At 41.5% G+C, this 22113-nt stretch overlaps 1 protein-coding gene across 3 annotated transcripts in view; it reads right to left on the minus strand.

Moving 5' to 3' along the window:
* CRACR2A (calcium release activated channel regulator 2A) overlaps positions 1 to 22113 on the minus strand; it is a 99167-nt gene that overhangs the window by 68588 nt on the left and 8466 nt on the right. For all 3 annotated transcript variants that reach the window (XM_037913319.2, XM_043526882.1, XM_043526915.1), the window contains 2 exons: positions 4602 to 4851; positions 1654 to 1765 (listed from right to left, as the gene is read on the minus strand). In XM_037913319.2, the coding sequence (XP_037769247.1) occupies positions 1654 to 1765; positions 4602 to 4814 (325 nt within the window). In that variant the 5' untranslated portion in view covers positions 4815 to 4851. The remainder of the gene's footprint in view (positions 1 to 1653; positions 1766 to 4601; positions 4852 to 22113) is intronic.

A 22113-nucleotide genomic window follows, 5' to 3' on the forward strand; every position in this document is an offset into this window, starting at 1 on the left:
AGTTACATACATTTCTAGAATCTCATACCTATTTCTGATGCAGAAACACATCATAATTGGAGCATCATGATGGCCAAACGATTATCGAAATATTCACAGTGGATCAGATTGTTAGCTGTAAGTTGATGCTGGTTTATGCCAGCTAAGAATCTGGCCCAGTGCATGTGTTTACAAACAGCAGGCCACATTCTGGCCTTGGATTCAGGACCATTGGAGTAAATGGGAGCCATGTACATCTGAGAAGAAAATTTGACCATGAAACTGTCTGCAAAATACATAGTATCTACAGGTGCATCCGATGAAGCGAGCTGTAGCTCACGAAAGCTTACGCTCAAATAAATTGGTTAGTGTCTATAGTATCTACAGTATTTTCATCACAGAACTGGATAGCTTCCCTTGTCTCTCCCTCCAGTCTATCCAAACGACTGCCCTGAAGATCTTTCTCCTCTCTGGCTGCTCTGCCGATAGCTCCTCACTCTTCAACTCTCTTTCAGCAGCTTTCTCTTCCATTTGACATCAAGTTAAAGCTTCTCATCTTCATCTTCACAGCCCTTCAGAACTCTGCCCCTTCACTCTCTCTCACTCCAACTGGCCCTCTGACTCCCTGCACTCTTCCCAAACCTCCCTCCTTCCAGCCCTTTTTTGTGTATTTCTCCCACTCTTGGCTTCCTGTCTTTTTCCATGCCAGTCCTGAATGTTTGGAACCCTATCCTCCTTCTCACAAATCAGTCAGCCTCCCTCTTGTCTTCAATGGTATTTTTCCATTGATTTCGGTGGGAGCCTGAGCAAGCCTCTGGCCTGTCCTGTAAACACACTTCTTCCCCAAAGTATTTCAGCACTCATCTCCTAAAAGTAGAGTTGGTTGAAAAATGGGGAAGTTTTCAGCTGAAAATTCTGATTTTTTCCCCCTGGAAATACAAAAACCAAAATATTTTGATTCAGAAATGTTGCTGTTCTATCTCATGGGACTTTGTAATACATCATTACAAAGTCATGCCCCCATTATCGGCTACAGGCCAGGCTCCCTGCGCTATGATGATATCAGGATACACCTTCTTGGAGGGTGAGGCAGTGGTTCCAAGGGAGTTTTTGGCCATGGTGCAACATTAGAGATGCAGTCCAGCCAGGGAGCCCAAGCCACGGAGAAGAATGGGAACATGAAGCATCCAAACTACAGCTCCCTTGAAGCACTGTGGCAATCTTCCCTAATCAAAATATTTTGGGTTTGGGCCATTCATTTTTTTGGGGGAGGGGGAGGCTGAAAAATCAAAATTTTCCATGGAAAGCAGACCCTTCTTGTGAAAAATGTTGTTTAGTGGAAAACCTAATTTTCCCTTGAAAAACAGTTTAGATGGAAAAATTTTGACCAGACCTACTGACAAGGCATCCCCTAGAACTCCTTTCTGGTGCCAGGAAACCTCTCTGAAGCAACTAATCAAGAGCCTGACAAAAATTAATTGCATAATGGAGGAGGTCTTCTAATAAAGGTGGAACAGAACTGTGCTCAGGTATGTCAGAGGGGCCTTTTGTGCAGGGTTGACTGCATACATCAGAACTACACTGCAGGTTCCTTAGGGAACCATGTCTCCTTACATTTCTGTGAAGTCCTGAACATGGATGGAGGTATACACAGATTTGCATTCCAAAACTCACTTAATCCTGTTGTGAACTCCTCTGGCGTAAGTGAACCGTTGCCATCTGCATCCAGAGTATCAAAAACTTTCTCCAGCTCCTCCAGGCTAAGAGGTAGCTCACCATGAAGTCTCTGAAATGACAAACCATGCCTCCATTACACTATTTATTATAAAAGTGGTTAGTGGAAGAGAAGAATCTGAAGAGCAAGACAAGAACAACAGTAATTTAGAATGAGAGAACTCTTAAGTTTCCTACAAAACGGAAATTTCTCTCGACCCTCCCCCCCAAAAAAATCCATTTTGAAAAGTCTGAAATGAAACATTTCAGATTTTTCTAAATAAAACATTTTGGTGTTGACAATTCTATTAATTTTTATGTTACTATTTTATTTTTTAATTTAATTTACCTCTCTATTTTATTATTTTAAATATTATTTTATTTTATTATTGAAATTTATTTAAATATATATTTTATATTTGTACATTATTTGCTAGGGTAATTTAATTTTTATTATAATAGACATAAAACTATTTTATATTATATTTTCTTTTTCATGGTGTCTCCTCTTTTATTTGGAAACTGAGCAAATCTGATATGGAATCAGTGAGACAAAAATGGATCAGAACAATATGAAAGTTATTTAAAAATCAGAGTGACATAATGGGATATAAATTAATCTGCAGTATATGTTACTGCAAGAGTCTGATATCACAGACGTAGAGTTGTGTTCAGGGATGAATAGATTATGGGATTCAAAAAAGTAGTAGTTAAAGAACTAGCAAGAGCAAGGCTCCCCTCATCTGAATGGGCATGGTGGTTACCTCACTTTAAAGGATAAACAGGGCAAGACCTGCTCTGTATATTTGGATGGGATATTGAGAAGATTCCCATTGACTTCAGCGGAGCAACATGTGGGTTGAGGACAAGCCAGTGCCTTAAAAGACCCACTGCCATATCCAGAGTCTCTTTCCAGGCAGTTTTATTTCCCAGACATAGGTTTAAAAACCACAACCCATGAAAACAATTCCTCAGCACACCCTGGGCTACAGCTCCCAGAGGATTTTCCCTTTGCCTCTCTCAGTCTTTCCTGCTTCAGGGCCAACTGAAAGATTCTCCTGTGTTCTTTTAACTGAGCACCAGCTCTCTGCGCTTTCTCCCTGGAGACCCTTTTCCCCCAGATCCATGTGCTGCCCCTCCCTCCTAACTGGCCAAGCTGGGAGCACTTGTTCTACCACAGGGGAACTGGACCTGCCTCATTTAAAGGGGACAGCCACTCTGTGACAAGCAGGCTCTGAGTATCTGAGCTAACACTAATGGAGAAACTGTAACTTCACAATTTGCTGGACTCTGTATTTTTTTAATTCTCAACTTTTAACCTCAGGTAGAATATAAAGTCAAAGGGAGAGACTTGATCCCACCTCAATTTTACACCAGTGAAACTGCATTGATTTCAGTGACATTACTCTAGATTTACATAATGGTTTAGTGAGAGGAGAATCAGACCCGGTGTTTTCAAAAAGGATGTTTTTGTAATTTCATCTTTAATCCGCTTAGCTAGAAACAGAAATAAGCATAATGCAATTGGCCATTTCAAGTGGTTTCATGTCACTGAGTCCTAGTGCCCTTTATATCTATTTTTAAATGAATTGGAGATTTACTCATATATAAAGCTCATCACGCATGCTAAACAGCTCCTGAAAGAGCTGTTTCATGTTGTGAAATCAAAGACAAAATTACGTTCTTTTCTTTGCAACTCAAACAAGTTCTCTAACACCCTTCTCAGAAGCTCACAGCAAATAGAGTTACATTTCCTCTGTAAGTGTAGAACTCAGACCTGAATGGGAATAAATATCTGTTACCCTCTCTGTAGCAACAGACATTAAAGTTTGAAAATATGTGAGGGTTCTCTTGTATTAAAAATTAAATCCTACTTTCTTTTTACCATTTTAATCCATATACATAAATAAAACAAAATGGCGATCCAGGAAAATGCCTAATGGTCCAAACGTTCAAACATTTACTACCAGGAATAACACACTTACTACTGTGATTTCAATTACTTCAGTGGGACTACACAGTGTAGTAAGCACTACAATCAACAGTAAATGTTTATTCTAACATTTTTTTTAAACAAGTAACTTGAAAAAATCCATAAACACACACAACAGAAAACCTGCAACTGGCAATAACCTGAGCATTGATTTGTTTGTTTTTTCAGAATGGGTAATTCTCAATGTGTTGGGCACTTTTGACTACTACACTAAGCAGCTTTGTATGTGAAGGTATTAAATCCTCCAAAAATTGTATTTAAGACATTTCCACTGTCACTACTTTGCTACTGCTCCTAAATTCTATTTAATCCATTAGCACTGAAGTAAAAAATTAATGAATACACCCAAAGAGTGCTCTGCATGTAAACCATGACTAGCTCAGAGTGGGTTGTTGTTGTTTTCCACAGCATACACGATAGAATATCCTTCTGCACATTTTCACAGCAAGGGCCTGATCCTGTTCTCCGTGGCATCAATGGCATTTTGCCATTGAATGCAATGGGATCAGAATTAGGCCCCTTACCTTTTAAAATTATTTCCACAAAACATTGATTTAATAAGCACAATGTGAACATATCAAAATAACATAGAGTACACTTTTGTTTGCATAAGTGTATTTAGAAATATGTTCCGACTGAGTTTTTGTACCATTTTACTGGTTGGGGAAAGAGGATGAATGGCTTGGAATGGCATTTGTTGACAAAATCTGTAAGAGAAAATAGATGAACTAAACACATTTCTGTAAATCAGGAGTAACCCCAATGAAGTCAGTGGAGTTACTCCAGTTAAAGTGAAAAGGAAAATCAATTGCCTTGCGTTTTATAAATTGTACATTTGCTTTGAGCTTCCATTTTACGTGTTGGTTTGTATATGGTAAAACTATTGTACTGCATCATTTCACCAATTTTGCTTTACCTGCATGTCACGCCGAGCGATGAAGCCTTTGCCCTCCACATCACAGATCTGAAAGAACTCATGTGCTTTCCCCAACATGGCTAGTTGTTGCCCGGGGTCCTGTTCTGTCCTGCTCCACTCTGTATCTCCTAGTGGCCCAGGACTGGCACAGTCCCCTTTTATTCTGGCCGTTGTCACAGGTCTGGTCACAGAAGTATTTTGGGACGCTGCCATCCCATTTACTCCCAGACTCTGGTCCAAAACCTGTATGCTGAAGGTAAGAAAGAGAGCACATCAGAGCCTCTCAATGATGCTTTCCATCATCTCTTAGCAACGACCTCTTTAATTAGCCACTGAAGCCTAGGAGAAGAAAAAAGCTTTTTGAAAATGCCTACCATGATCTATTCCATTAATAGACCGCACTAGAGCACACGGAAAATGGTGAACGAGGAAGGGAAAAAGATCTACGACTGAAAGGAATCTCAACACAAAATCAGCCCGTTTAATGAGCAATATAGACAACTAATTCATGTGAACAACAAGAAAATACAAAGTATGGGCAAATTAAAAAAAAGGAAAAGAACAATTTATAGTCACTACAAGTACTCACTTGGCATTCTTTCTGCTTAATTATCGACTGCCAAGACTCATAGTTTGTGTGCAGTCCCTTAAGCTTTTGGAATATGTCTTATTCTTATGCAAAGTAATGAAGACTGATGGAAATCGATGAGCCAGTTTTTTTAAAGGAAATAAATGGAGCTGAGAGAGAACAAGAAAATGGACATATGGAATTTTGAAATGTCTGTTTAGGCTGCCCCTTACAGCATGTGTTTTCGAATATTCACTGGAACCATAAGAACAATTATACAGTCAGTTTTCTTGGCATGTTTTGAGTTGATATTTTGAATAGTACCCAAGCCCTTTTCCCAGCAGCGTTTGGGAAAGTATATCTTATGCCACCCATAAGAAAATATTCTTAATCAAAAGTTTGGAGATATATGGTTTTTATCTTAATTTATTCTGAGTGGTCTGATATAAACAATATTGGATTTTCTTTTTCTTTTTCTATCTAAACCAATTTAAATTATGCTACTCAGAGCATCAGTGCAAAGAGAAGAGGATTTGCAAACGACAAGATTTTTTTAAAAACTTTATGCCTATGGGCTCAGACATAGTTCGATTTCCTTCGTGTGAAGTTTCTTTTCATATTTTGGTCTGTTAAAGAGAATAGGTCTGATCACACACTGGTATAAATCAGGAGTAACTTCATTGAATTCAATGCAATTACTCCAATGTAAAACTAGCGTGAATGAGAGGGGCATCAGTCCCCTTCTTCTATTCCAGTGAAGTATAACAGTGGGCTGTACTTGGGATTGAAAGTGAAATCCAAGAAAAACTGCAGCTTCTCCATTCCACAGTGCCTGACTCCTCAGGCTATGTCTACACTGGCAATTGAGCGACAAAACTTTTGTCTTTCAGCTGTGTTAAATTCCCCCCCTCCCCGAAAGACAAAAGTTCTGCTAATGGCAAGCGCCAGTGCGAACAGCGCTTTGTTGGCAGCAAACGCCGCTTATTGGGGGTGGAAGATTTTTGTCGGCAGGAGAGACGACAAACAGCGGCTGCACAGTACGACTTTTAGCGGCACTTCTGTAGCAACACAGCCATGTCACGACAAGCTGTGTAGTGTAGATATAGCCTTAGTGGAACAGGTCAAAGAGAGCATGTAACATATATGCTTGTCAGCCTGCACTGGCTACCCGTTTAGTTCCAGTTCTGGAATATTTGTCCTGATCACTAAGGGCCAGATTTACCAAGGTATTTAGGCACCTAAAATTGCAGATAGGTGCCTAATGGGATTTTCAAACGTGTCTAAGCAGATTGAGTGCCTAACTCATACTGGTTTCAATCTGGCCTAGGACTTAAGTGCCTAACCTATTCAGGTGCATTTTAAAATATTTAGGCACTTGAGTACCCTTGAAAAATCTAGTTTCTAAGGCCCTTAATGGCCTATGCTGGCACAATCTTGGAAACAACTTCTCTGTTACCTGCTGGGGCAGCTTCAATCCCTCCAGGACATTAGAGCTGACAGAACCCTGCCTCAAACTCTCAGCAGCCAAAATCAATGTTTTCTACACACAACGCTCCAGGCTACCCTACCAAGAGAGACAGAATGAGCCTGAGTTACACCACATTCAGGACACTCCCCAAAACTAAACTTTTTCCTGAGACAGTCCCCAAGGGACAGAGTGGAAGAAGACCCAGCGAGGTTCTTCTGCAAGACAGTAACTGGTGGCTAAAACAGGGTCTGAGAGGAAGAGTTTGGTGTCACTTTGGAGAGAACTTGTTCAGTGTTCAAGCATAAAAAGAGACAAAGCTGAGACAGTGTAACATCCAGACTGTGTCTTCTCTCCACAGGGAAGGTCCTCTCCCATCAAGCACTTCCTGAGAGCAGAGCTGTCTAATTTTCTAGATGTAATCACACGATAATGAACCCTATTGGGAAACTATTTATCATAACAGAGCTCACTTTGAGTTCTAAGAATGTAACAAAGCCTAGATATTACAGTAATAGGAGCTTTACAAATGCAGAGATCAATTCCTGAGAATGCATATAGCCCAGGGGTGGGCAAACTTTTTGGCCCGAAATCCCCATCTGGGTGGGGAAATTGCATGCAGGGCTATGAATGTAGGGCTGGGGCAGGGGGTTGGGGTGCGGGAGGGAGTGCGGGGTGTGGGAGGGGTGCGGTGTGCAGGAAGGGGCTCAGGGCAAGGGGTTGGGGTGCAGGAGGGGTGTGGTGTGCAGGAAGGGGCTCAGGGCAAGGGGTTGGGGTGCAGGAGGAGTGTAGGGTGTGGCAGGAGGCTCAAGGCAGGGGGTTGGGGTGCAGGGTGCAGGCTCCAGGCCACTGCTGCTTACCTCGAGCGGCTCCGGGGTGGCAGTAGCACGCAGTGGGGCTAAGGCAGGCTCCCTGCCTGCCCTGGCCCTGCGCTGCTCCCAGAAGTGGCCAGCATGTCCGACAGTGGCTCCTGGGTGTGGGGTGGAGCAGGCGGCTCTGCCATGTGCTGCCCTTGCCTGTGGATACCACCCCGAAGCTCCCATTGACCATGGTTCCCTGTTCCCGGCCAATGGGAGCTGTTGGGGGGCGATGCCTGCAGGCGAGGGCAGCGCATGGAGCCCTCTGCCCCCGCCTTTCCCCAGAGGCCGCAGGGACATGGTGCCAGCCGCTTCTGGGAGCGGCGCGGGGCAAGGGCAGGCAGGGAATCTGCCTTAGCCCCACTGCACCATGAGACTGGCAATCCCGTGGGCCAGACTGAAAGCTTGATGGACCAGATCCAGCCCATGGGCCATAGTTTGCCCTCCCCTGACATAGCCTGTAAAAATGAGGTGGTATTCCTTTCAATAGTTTGTGAGCCCTCTCGTGGTGCTAACTGTCTTCTATGTTTCAGAAGTACATTAGAACCTCAGAGTTAAAAAACCAGAGTTACAAACTGACCAGACAACTACTCACCTAGTTTGGAACCGGAAGTATGCAATCAGGCAGCAGAAAAAAGCAAATACAGTACTGTGTTAAACATAAACGACTAAAAAAAATAAAGGGAAAGTTTAAAAAAAAGATTTGACAAGGTAAGGAAACTTTCTGTGCTTGTTTCATTTTTAAAAGCAGCATTTTCCTTCTGAATACTAAAGTTTCAAAGCTGTATTAAATCAATGTTCAGTTGTAAACTTTTGAAAGAACAACCATAACACTTTGTTCAGAGTTACAAACATTTCAGTGTTACGAGCAACCTCCATCCCTGCGGTGTTCTTAACTCTGAGGTTCTACTGTAACCAGAACCCTGCCAAAGCAGCACTGTGTGTGAGCTACTCAGTCACACCTATTGTATTTGGTTAGTAAACGTGTTTATTTGGACTCCATTGTACCCGTGTGTTGTTTCTTTAAAAAGCAGAAGACACAACAACACAACACATAAAGGTAAAAGCTGCAGAAGACAAGGATCTTGCACCAGTAAGGCCTTTGGTCTTTTTGTTCTATGTTCATACAGTGCCTAGCACAATGGGGCCCTAGCCCATGACTGGGCATTACGGTAATACTGGTACTAGACTAATACTGGCACTACGTTGCCATTTTTGGCATTATGGTAATACAAATAATAAATAATAATAATACCGAGAGGCAAGATTACACAAAGGGCCACTGATAAATGAGCAGAGGGAGTGGGGAGTAGAGAAAACCAAGCCTCATAGGGTATATTGTAGAAGTCCATGGAGGGTTTTTTTTTTAAACTTGATCCTGAAATGGACTGGTAGAGTTGTTGGAAGGGTGATGCGGTTCTGTTTCCTTCTGTGAGAAGGAAGGCAGCAGAATTTTGCACACGCTGAAGTCTGAAGACCTAGGATTTGAAGAAGTGATAGTGAAGGGAGCTGCAATCGCCAAGAAATGAAAATGTAATAGTATATCATGCACAGACTCTGGCCCTGATTGGCCTCTCACACTGATTTTACACTGCTGAAACTCCATGGGCTTTAATGGAGCTATTCTGGATTTATGCCAGTGTAAGAGAGATCAAATTTAGGTCCGCTGGGTTCAAATTCTCCTCTCGGTAACTTTGATGTAGATCGGATGTAACTCCACAAAAGTAAGTAGAGCTACACTTGTGTAAAACTGGTCTAAATGAGATCCCAGTCAGGCCCATGGGATATAGATCTAATCAAACTGTCCTTGACTATGAACCGTAATGATTTCTCAGAGCCACAATTGCAGAAATAGTCCAAGCTGAGCACCACAGCAAAAAGCTTCAATTCCTGTGGTTTTTATAATGTTCTTTAGACTCATTCTAAAAGGAGAATACTTTAATAAAGCTTAATAGTCAAAGGTATGTGAAGCAATAGAAATATGGGCACAGGTAAAGCAGTGATGCAATAAAAAGATGCCATTCATTGTTTAATAATAATATTTACCTTTTGGCACAGGAGAACTGATGATTTAAAAACACTCCACCTTACTTTCAAAATATGCCTGCACCATAAAACAAAATGATTTGCATCACTGGAGCCCCACCTTCCACAACTATCATGTACACTAGCTATGTAGCAAGCGAAAGTCACGTGGCTTCTCCAAGCCAGCCAGCAGAAAATGAAATTAGAGGCTGCATTAAATCCCTTGATATATAGAGCTGCCTTCACATCTGGTCCTGTTCACCTGAATTCCTATAGTTTGCTGATACCTTGCAAACACCGATAAAAGCCAAGATGAAAAATTGTAGTTTGCTGCATGCTATTGGATGGATAATTTAATTAGTCCAAGGTCACTTCTAAATAATAAAAATGGGTCCATCCAAGCATCCATCCGTTAAAGAAAACTAATTGTCTGCTTACAAATTCAGGTTGTCTCCCTCCCTGACTTCAATAGTTCAGCACAGACCTGACTTGCCACTCCAACCCTGCAGGAAATGTGGAGCTACATATAAATGGGTACAACATCAACTGGTGTAAATATCATCAGCTGGCTTAGCTCCATTGAATGCAATGGAAGTGGAACTACACCCACTGAGGTTTCTCACAAGCTGCTGAATCCTGAGACATTTAGGGACTAGTTTTCAAAAGTGCTGAACACCCAGAGCTGAAATCCATAGTGTTTAAGGCCAGAAGGGGCCATTGGGATCATTTAGTCTGACCTCATGCATAATGCAGGCCCAAGAATTTCACAGTATTCCTAAATCTAAGCATTCAAAAATCACGAGACTGCCTCAGAAATCATGGGATTTTTAAAAATAATAAATGCAGAGTTCTTTTTACTTATTGGCCTTCTGGTTTCGGAGTCTTTATGGTTCACACGGGTCACACTTTAAAGTTTTTTCTCTGAAACCAGGAGGGCTAAACCCCACTTTTTTTTTAAATGAAAGCTGAGTTTCTCATGTAATCTCTTCATTACAGCAGGTGGTGCTGTAAAAAAACCTTCCCAATATCGCAAGACTTGTGATAAAATTGTAAGAGCTGGCAACGCTGCTTTCATTCACACAAGCTGATAACTCCTGTTTTAGTTTGAGTGTATCTTTTAGAACAATATCCAATCTTAATTTAGTTTTCACTGATCTAACTGCAATTCATGGGAGTTGTGGGTGCACAGTATCTCTGAACAAATAAGGCCAGGAACTCTAAAGCCGTGATGCTCAGACCTCAGCAGTTCAGAAACCAAATCATTACCCAAAAATACCCACACTAGTATGAATTCTTTGTTTCATTTACTACAGTACTATATATTCATATTTAAACAGTAAGACAGGAGAAATATTTAGTGTATATATATTATTCTCACAGCAAAATGATTGACCAAGAATTATTATTTTATCAGTTACAATTGTCTAATAACAGAGTAAAAACATCTAAATTGGTTAATAACTTAGATTGGTTAATAATTAAATCACACAGTGTTTTAATGCCATGTGCTGCAGAGAACCCCAGGAGACACATTAAAGAGCCACTTGTGTGAGCCTCAGTCTGTATCACTGATCTAAAGGATTCACTTAGAAAATAAACAACCTGAATAGCAAAAAAACAGATTTTTTTCTTTATTTCCCTCTCTCAATACTATGCCTCTATTACAGAGATTAAGCAACATATCCCCCTTATATCGTAACATAAAGTGTTGAATATGCCAGATCAGCAGACTAGGAGACCAATATCTTCTGTTTATGCACAGGATATGTATGGCATGGAGAGCATCAGTGCTTGTTTCTGATACTGCTCACCAATATGCTTTGTCCCTGGCATGGACATCTCTAGGGCTGTCAAGGTTCCTTCCCCACCCTGAACTCTAGGGTACAGATGTGGGGACCCGCATGAAAGACCCCCTAAGCTTATTTCTACCAGCTTAGGTTAAAACTTCCCCAAGGCACAAAGTCTTTGCCCTTGGATTAGGTAAAACGCTGCCATCATCAAGTGTTTTAGACAAAGAACAGGGAAAGGACCACTTGGAGTTCCTATTTCCCCAAAATATTCCCCCCAAGCCCTTACACCCCCTTTCCTGGGGAGGCTTTAGAATAAACAAGATGAGCACAAACCCCTTGAATTTTTAAGACCCAAAAAACCCAATCAGATTCTTAAAAATCAGAACTTTATTAGAAGAACAAAAAAAAAGATAAGAGAACAACTCTGTAAATTCAGACTGGAAAATAATCTTACAGGCAGTCAGATTCAAAGCATAGAGAATCCCTCTAGGCAAAACCTTAAGTTACAAAAAGACACAAAAACAGGAATACACATTCCCTCCAGCACAGCGAATTTACAAGCCAAAACGAAGAAAACCGAACGCATTTTCTAGCTAGATTACTTACTAACTTTACAGGAGTTGAAGGGCTTGTATCCTTGATCTGTTCCCAGAGACAAAGGTATCACACAGACAGACAAAAACCTTCCCCCCCGCCTCCAGATTTGAAAGTATCTTGTCCCCTCATTGGTCATTTTGGGTCAGGTGCCAGCAAGGTTACTTTAGCTTCTTAACCCTTTACAGGTGAAAGGATTTTGCCTCTGGCCAGGAGGGATTTTATAGCACTGTATACAGAAAGGTGGTTACCCTTCCCTTTATATTTATGGCAAGGGCTATGTGTGTATTGAAATCACAGGATGTGATCGAAGCTTAAGTATATGTATCCGAGATAGCCAGGGTGCTGTAGCACAGAAGTTGTGGCAATGCATACTTCAGTGCCCATGAGTAAATACCCAGGACTCTGGGTGGTTTGTACAGAAGTATAGGAATGAAAGGGTAGTTCAGTCTCCATGGCCCTTTTAATGCGTGGCTTTTTCATTGAGAGAGCTAACAAGTGTGCTAGCCGTGGTGGTAGTTTATGGTTTGTGATTATATGCCCACGGAGAGCAAAACCAAGAACCACTCAACTCATTTCAAACATGCCACCAAAGAGCCATCAGATGGAAATGACTGTCAGCCACCACTTGCAACTAGGTTTGTTTTTATAAATGCTGGTGCACTAACAGTGGTGACATTATCAGGTACAGCATTATTCCTTTCATTAACATCTTTTCAAAACAGAAAATGTTCTTTCAAAGACATAAAGCCAGTGATCACAAGGAATACCATGCAAATAGGGCCGGAAGATCAAGACAACAGCAGAGCAGACTTCCAAGCAAAGTGAAGCCAACATCCAGCTGTCTTAATTTAATTTCAGACTGTGTTTATGTTTCACTGTGCCAAACTGTGAAGGCGAATGTGAATCCTCAGAATGTGGTGTCACATTAGTGAAAGATATAACATTCAGTTTATCCCTTGACTGGAATAGACTGGATCACATTGATCAGTACGGTATGTTACTGAAACTTTGCTTTAGTAACAGATTATCTCTGATTTAAACAGTTATTAGCAAAGATTTAGATAAAGTAGAAGACTTTAAAAAAAAAACTTTTAAATTATTTCCATACTGATTTCAGAATGATTTGACACACTGGGTGATCTACAGCTGATGAAAATTGGCATAGCTCCATGGACTAGACCTGGATGAATGAAATGCCAATTATTTTTCAAGAAAAATTGTGAACACTTGTTTTTTTCCCAAAGGTTTCCACAGATTTTTTGAAGTTTTTAACAAAATCCAGGAACCAACAAATTTTAGGTGTTTGAAAATTAAAAAATGATGTTTCCGTTTTTTTAAATTCAAAATGGTTTTGGTTTTTATTTTTTCATTGAAAAAACTGAAAAAATTCCACCTAAAGGAAAGTTTTCACGAAAATTAATTTTTCATTTTGGTCAAAATCCATTTTAATAATAAAAATTTTCAATGAAATATATCCGCCTGCCCTATCATAGACTTCAGTGGAGCTATGCCAATTTACTACATCTGTGGCGCTGATCCATGGACATTAACTGTGTCAGTCTGTGACCTGTTACAAGCATTTCTCAGGTTATTTGGTACTTCAACTGTAGGTACTGAGATATTTCACTCTTCAGTTTCCTTATGTTTGGAGTAGCTGCAATAAAGAGCCTGATTCTCCATACTTTTGCTCTTGGAAGTGATCTTTCTCATGCAAGTCACCCCACTGAAGTAAGTGGAACAGATTATACTAGAAAGGACTACATGAGTGAGGATTAGACCTCTAAGGGTATGTCTACAATGAAATGTAAGCCTAGGGTTAACAGAACTTGAGGTATCAGACCCTGGGTTTGTTAACCTAGGGCTTGAACGTCTACACTTATGTATAAGCCCAGGTTAAGAATTTTTGAAAGCTGTGTCCCAGCCTGGGGCTCTAGTATCTGTACTGCATTATACCGATCCAGGTCCAAACCCCCCATAACCTAGACTTCCTAGCGCCCTCCCAAAATGTGACTGCTCTAGCCCTTTGTTTGTGGTGCACTGTGGGAAAACTTGACTGTCCACCAAACTTGACTGTCCGGAGGACAAAGAAAGTCCACCCATGGGGCTGTGGAATACTTTTGGCAGACTCCCAGAGCGTAAGTGTGGTAGGGCTGTGTCTATACTGCAAAGCAATAGGGCTTGTAACCTTGGGTCCCTAGCTTGACTCAGGCTCAGCCCCTCTGACCCTATGAAGACCCTGGGACCCTGGGTCCAAGCCCTGGGTTAGAGCAACTCATGTCTAGACAGAAGAGGGGTTAGGATAGAGCCTGAGTTTTAACCCTGGGTTTACAATGCAGTGTATACATACCCTAGGATACGTTCACAATGCTGCTGGGAGTGCACTTCCCAGCACAGAAAGACAGACAGACACTGCTAGCTTCGCTCAAGCTACTGTGCTAAAAATAGCACTGTAGCTGGGGGCAGCACACGCTATAGCACAGGTACTGGCCTGAGTACGAACCTGTGGTCTGGAGGGGTTTGCACTCAGGTGGCCAGTCTGAGCCGCTACCCACCTGCTACGCGGCTACTTTTAAGGACTAGCTTAAATACAGCTAGTGTGTGTTTAAGCTGGGAAGCATGCGCCCAGCTGAGTGTAGATTAGGGTTGCCAACCCTCCAGGATTGTCCTGGAGTCTCCAGGAATTAAAGATTAATTAAAGATTATGTCATGTGATGAAACCTCGAGGAATAGGGCCAACCAAAATTGGCAACCCTAGGGTAGATTATATCCTCCATTTGTTACAGTTGTTTTCTTTTTATACAATACACCATGTATCTTTACTGTCATCTTCATGCAGGAATATGAGGTATAAAAAAACCCTCAACACAGTTTGTTCTGTGTGGCTTGGCTATTCCAAACAAAGCATGGGAAATGTATACACACAGATCTACTTATCTGTATTTGATTAGCAGGTTGTGTGTGCTTCTGGTTCCTGGTCATACCTGCAGAAACATATCCTGGTATCACAAGGAACTAGTAATGTATCGCTATGGATTCTGAATGGGCAGTTAATTCGTCACTATTTGCAAGTGGAAATATAATTCTAAATTCCCTCTCCATGAAATAACTGGTCAAAGGCCATAAAAACTAGTTCTGGAGGAGGGTCCGCAAAATGCCCTCTGCTATTCCCCTCTGTGCTCCACAGGTTCCATAGCAGGCTGACCTGTGAATGAAGGGAATGGGACAAGGCCCAGTTCACCTCACTGCTACTTCTGGGGACCAGAATTTAATACATCTTCCTGCCCTGGGAAAGGAGGAGGGGGATTATTTACATGCTCTAGGGAAGAGGCACATTTGCTCTGGCCTGCGCATGTGTTAAAGTATATTGGTTTATATGCCTGGAGCTTATCCATTCTCACCCTGGATTAGATAGAGTTGCTATCGTGACTAGCTGCATAGGGGAATGCTTGCTGACCCTTCTGCAGTGTCTACACTGAGGTAAGATCCATGACAGCAGTGCAGCCCCACACCAGATTTACCCAGTGTGGTGGCTTGATGGAATAACCTGGGTCTATATAATGAAATAAAATACATGCCCACGCTTTAATGATGACTGCATATTTACTCCCCGTGCCTGGAAAGACTCTGAACAAGTCACTGATGTGCAGGAAAAACATAACGTTAATTTCCGTCTAACCACAGTGTGGGCTCTCTCGCTAAATGATTTCAGTGTTTGCAAAACTGAAAGACAGTAGAAAATGAGTTAAGAAACCAATATATAAGTTTTTTTTTTTAAAAAGTACTGGTAGGGGAAAGACTGAAATATAAGGATAATATATAGATATTGCTCTGCTGAATGTCCCTTTTTAAATGCAATTCCATAAAGTAGTTTGATTCTCCTATAACATTAGTTTTATACCTGTGTAATTCCATTGACTTCACTGCAGTTACTCCTTATTTGCATGAGCATAAGCAACAGTAGAATCAGGCTCAATATTAATACATTTTACAACAGTACTTTTTGCCATTCTCTGTTTCCTTTGAATACATGGGGCAGAATCCTTTCCCTCACCCCCATCAAAGTCCTACTGACTTCAGTGGGGCCAGGATTTCAGTCTGATATAGTCACGGCCGTGACAAGGTGGAAAATACCTTAAGTCTTTTGGTTCATCTCCCTGCACTTAGTGCAGGATTATTGACGGTATTAATTTTGCAAAAATAAAAGTTACTTCCTTCTCCGTGACTATGAGACACTCTTATCAGGCATGTCAGCATATGATGTTATTCATAGAACTGATAAGTAAATATCACTCCACCTTTCGGTCAGACAAATCAAGACAACCACTTAAATTAACTCTTAGCAGAGTTTTTGCCATATTCTTGTTTACATTCTATTAGGTCTATTATCATAATTAAGATCTAACTTATTTTTACCAGAGCTTTGTCAAAAAAAAAAAAGAGAGAGAATAAAGTGAATGTAGTCCTAAAGATGGTACCAGACTGACAGCCCGGGAGACTAACTGCTTCTGTTTGTCAAAGGAACAAGTGTAGCATGTGCAACAGCAGGATTAACATGTCCTCTTTCCTCATATGATTGATCCCCGAGCTGAAGAGATGTCCTCTCGGACTGAAAAGGGAGTTTAGTCACAACAGACCATTAAAGCCTTATATCCAGATTTTCACAAGAGCTCAGTACCCATTTAGGTACCAAGCTGAATTGGCCAGCTGTTTAAACGTGCTCAGCTCCTACTGAGAACAATGAATTTGTTGCCATGCACTTTTGAAAAGCTGGTGACTTAAGTTCAGTGGCTTAATGGGGGCCGACCAATTCTGAAAACCTGGACCCTTGTCTCTGAAGAGGCTGACAGCAGGGTTACTATCATGGGGTGGTGGCTTTCTTGTGTGATGTTGACTCCTGACCACTGGAAAATGGACTGGGACTGCTAGCTGTAAGTAGTTAAGAAACACTCAATCACTCAATCTAAACCCTAATTCATATTGCAGCTGCCACTGAATATTGTGCTGCCCAGTGTAGGTGGCTACTCGCAAGCATGTATTTTGATCAATGGGCAATCACTGATCTTGTTGTCGAGCATGCTATCCACCTTTCCTTCAGGCTAAATGGAAGACGCAATTAAGCTCCTTTATGGAATAAAACAGCTGAAATAATGGAAGCCACCCAAGGCACTGGGACATTTGGGAAGGCCCAAGCAAGAACTAGCTCAGGGAGAATAAGAGAGGTTTCCCTGATTGCAAATGCAGGGGCTGGGGCATTGATTGGTGTGTCTGAGTGTGTCAGAAACAGGAAGTGACCAGAAAGCCAGAGAAAGAAAGAGAAGTACTGGTGACTGTAGCCCTGGAAGCCAAAAGAAAGAGCTTCTTTTGGGGCATAAGACTGGCTGGAATGCAGCCGTGGACTTTGAAACAAAGAAACCACCTCCTGTTTGTTTCTACTGTTTAGGGGAAACAGGACTTTTCTGTACATCTTTGTAAGTAAGCGGGATTGCACCCAAGAAAGACTTGACTCATTATCAATTTCCCCTCATAATGGAAACAACCCAGCAAGGCCCCCTAAACTGCCCAAGGGGCAACAACATCTATCAGATGGTAACAATATTAATTCACTACCAATCTGGACCATATTCAAATGAATAACCTTGTGGTGAAAGTCTGCATATCCTAGTACCAGTTCCTAAAATACCCAGTCCTCATCACTCAATATCTTTTAAGTTTATCTAACATATAGTTTGCATTTTCTTGTCTGATACAGAAGTCTGTAATACATTTATAGCAGCTCAGCACTTCTTGGCACTTGAGTTCATTAAACATGGTTACAGTTTTATTCTGGAAAATGATCAATAGAGGTATTCCCAAGTGTCAGAGTTCAGCAATGCGTGCATCTTCACATCTTTCCCTGAGGAAGTGCTAATGATCAAGATGTTTCTAAAAAAAAATAAAAAAATTTTGCTTACTGTATATAATTCTTCACTTCATTTTCAGGCCTCTGTCTCTGATCTTGTTTATCAACATTGCCTTGTTTGGGTGTTTAAATATCATGAAAGAATTTTTGGTCACAATTTTCCATTAAAATGACATTGGAGACGGGCAGAAGATGAGAAATTATTCACACCTGGAAAAAAACCTTATAATGAGAATAGAAAACATTAATTTAGCTGACTAGTTACTGGAATGGGGAAGTTGCATCACACGTGTCCATGTGCCATCAGATACACATGGGAGGGCAAATCATTTATTTCTTTATAAAACTGAGTGAAAATGAAGAAAGATTCTAAATAATAGCCCAAGAGGATTTCAGATAGTGGGCCATGAATAAGTATCTGGGATTGCAGGTGTGGGATTCAGTTAGGGTGGAGAAGTGAAGTTGCCTGACCAGGAGGATGGCAAAAATGAAGGAAGAAAGAATGATTTACAGTGGAGAAACTCTGTGAAGATATGGGATTTTCTCCAGAGGTGCCCAACACCACATGAAGTGAAGTTAGGGTAGGTGGGACAGACTTTATGGTGGGACACAGGGCTGAAGAAAATTCTGACAGTGGAAAGAGTGGAGTGGAGTGAACTGACAACCAGGTCTATGGAGTAGACAGCAGGACAAAGAGCGGTGGGAGTGACAAATAAGTCGTGGACATTGATCTGAGATTGTAGGAGCACTGGGTGGAGGGCCAGAGGGCAGTTGGGTGATGGTGAAGGAGAGGTACCGGTGGCCAAAAAGAGAACTCAGTTGAGAGATCAGAGAGGAAGCAGTGTTTAATAAAGAAGAGGACAAGTGAGAGGCCATTTTAGCAAGTGGAAGAATTGATCTGGGGCTGGATTTCAAACAAGGCAGTGACAGGGAGGTGATGGGAGACTGAAAGATTAGGCAAGATAGCAATGTGGCATCTGAGACCGCACTGAAAATGATGGAGAGTGGTTCTGAATAGAGCAACAGGGGCAGACAGGTGTCAAAACCAAAAAGGAAGGTGGATGCAGGGGAATCAGAAAAGTGGTGGTTAATGGCAACCTGATGCGGAAGAGAGGAATAGAGTTGGATGGAGAAGTAATGAGGGAAGAGAGTAATGGAGAGAGAGTAATTGGAATCAGCATGAGCAGGAGAAGATAGCTTACAAAAACCTGGGGCACGCCTGTCATGGAAGTAAAGTAGTGTTTTCAAAATGTCATCCAGGGGGATTGTTCTGGGTGATGTACAATCTGGCCAGGACTGGCTGAGGTTGCCTGGAAACATAGTCAAATATTAATCACTGTGATGAGTTTTCTATCTTCTTTGTGGATAAAATTAATCAGATTTGTCCTGGAATGGCTGTTTCCAAGGGGGCAGATCTGTGTCTAGAGATAGCCTCGTCATCTCTAGCTGAGTTTCAACCGGTTTTTCCTCACACTGGACCTATGTACTGAGGGACCTTCCAGTTGCTACCCCTGAGTGGGACTCATGCCCTTCATAGCTGTTAAATCAAGCAGTATGGCACTGGGTCTGTTGTTGGATGAAACCACTAGCAGCTCCCGAGGGCAGGGCAGGGTGTGAGCTTCCCTAGTGACTTATAGACCCTTCTTCTTAAGGTGGTGTGAGGCCCTTCGAGAAGAATTCCGCATTCATTCATCCTGCCATCTTTTTTTTTGCCACACCTACATGCCAATCTTGATGAGGTCCTTCTCCATTAACATGATGTAAAAAGGTCCCTAGGGCTTTGCAAGGAATTGACTGAAGCCGTTAAGAAGTACACCCATATCTTGTCCCCTTTTCACACCAACACACTAGGTTGTGTTGTCTCCAACAAAACCTTGTCTGACCGCATGCTCCACTGCTACCACCTGGCACACATGCAAATTGGAGGGCACATTAAGTTCTTGAGATTCTGGAGCCAGCCTCTGATATATTTCAGTTCATGAAGCAGCCACATGGCGTTCTCTGCTTCTCTTTACAAGTCATTATAAGATGAATTCTTCCTGAAAACAGGACCTAAGAGTTTAGCCTATTATCGGTATTATGAAATTGAATGTCCCTGGTTATGTCTGTTATTCAGGTTTAACTAGGCTGTTTTTACAATCAAAACAAAATTTTAAAAAAGGTCAGATGTCCCCAACCACTGTGCAGTGCCAGGGAAAAAGCTACACTGGGACCACATGGAGGGGAAGACTGGCTACGCAGCATGTTCTTCACTCCTCTATGTAGCTACCAGTCCTCCACTCAGCAAAATGTAAGAGAAAATGTCAGTGGGGCCAGAGTGGGAGGGCAAAGAGCCGGAGAAAACCCTCAGCAAGTTGCTCGCTCACCTTGCAAACTGAAAATAAGCCACAAGAAAAGTCTGCAGATAGTGCTGCATTGTGCATTAAGTCCTGCTATTTCCTATGATTCTCCACCCCAGAGCCACAAAAGGAGAGGACTCTGCCCAAGACCAGTACACTTCTTTCACTGGTGACTAAAGTCAGTAGTGAACTCAGACATGAAAGACTAGTGAATGACCATTATTCCATCACCAACGAATATCACTACCTATTCAGTTACCAGCAATTTGCATATATTATTACCAAGATTGTAAGCTCTTTCAGGCAGGGCTGCTTTGTATAATGCCTTGCTCTTAAAATATTGATGTAAGGGTGATTTTTTTTATTTGCTTAGTTTTTTGCTTTGATCCTAAGCTGTTTTTGGAAGGTAGACATTTAATTTACGCCCTTTAAATAGCCTGCAGTTAAAAAATAGCAAGGCAAGTCCCCAATAACCCAAACCTCCCATTATCTGAGGTTTTGGACATCTCCTGAGACCTTTGAATAGCTGGAGTTTACCTGTATTGTAGAACACAATAATTTAATCTACTTCAAATGGGACAAGCCCCATTATTAAAGCGAAAGTAATGCACGGTCTACTGATATAGATGATAACATTGTTAACCACAAAAAAAATTATGTTAAACTAATCAAAAAGATGAAAGTATGTCTTTAGATGAAAGACCCACTGAAGATTAAAAATACTAACAAGGACAGTTACAGAGGGGTCAGATCATTGACTGGACTGAGAAATTATATAAACTTCATTTTAAGCAGCCAAATTCCTATTGATGTTGCAGTGAGAAACGTCATATTTTGATGGTAAATGGTGTCTTCCTGTATCTTGACTGTACAGTCAGAAAAACATTCAAAATTACTATCTGCTCCATTCAAAAGACTGAGGCAACCAGAAGGAAAGCTTACTTTAGGACAGTGCCATACCAGCGATACAGGAGTGCAACTCTGGCACCAAAATGTTAAGGGGACTAGACAAATACCTTTTTGCAAGCATCAGTGTTAGCATTGCTGTTGGTTACATTGGGTACTCTGCCGGTCAGCCACTATACTGAACACAATAAATAGCCTGTAATCTAAGTTAATGTCTCATCCATTAGTAGAAGGTGCACAGAGAAAAATAGCTACACAATCCTAAAAGTAAATCAGCAAAGAAAGGCACAGAATAGTGATTTCACTAGGACCATATTTATCTGGATCTTAGCCTGACAGAAACATTTGGCTCATAAATAAAACCAATTAAATAACAATATTAGTTACAGTGCTGTTGGTACAGACACTTGTAAAACATCCTTTATCCAGAAAGCGCCAAAAAGCATTTTGCAGACCATTATAATGCTATTTTGCTCTTACATGGCGTTTTCCATCCAAGTATCTCACATAACTTTTCAACAGTATTAGTATCACTGTTTTACAGCTGGGAAAGGTGGAGCACAGACAGGTTAATTGAGTCGCCCACATGCATCCGATGAAGTGAGCTGTAGCTCACGAAAGCTTATGCTCAAATAAATTGGTTAGTCTCTAAGGTGCCACAAGTCCTCCTTTTCTTTTTGCACATTTTTATGGTGAATCAGAGGCAAAGCCAAGAACAGAATGAAGTCTGCCAGTCCTCCTCTAAACACTAGATAGTATTGCCTCATAATATGAAAGTCAGACAGCACTGTCTAGTGATTAGAGTCCTGACTAGGAAATATATGTGTATGCACATACACACATAGAGAGAGATATGTACACACACACACACACACACACAGTGAAATGGATGGACACACACGCACACACACAGAGTGGTTAAGTAGATTGAAACAGCATGCTGAACTCTCATCACAACAGCCAAGGAACAGGGAGTTTGGGAGAAACATTTTCCCCTCCTGTCAGGGGGTGAACAGGAAACTCTTCCTCTACTTCTAGCACCCTCCCTTCCCCCCACAACACGCAG

This window comes from Chelonia mydas, chromosome 1, assembly GCF_015237465.2.
Source record: "Chelonia mydas isolate rCheMyd1 chromosome 1, rCheMyd1.pri.v2, whole genome shotgun sequence".
NCBI lineage: Eukaryota > Metazoa > Chordata > Testudines > Cheloniidae > Chelonia > Chelonia mydas.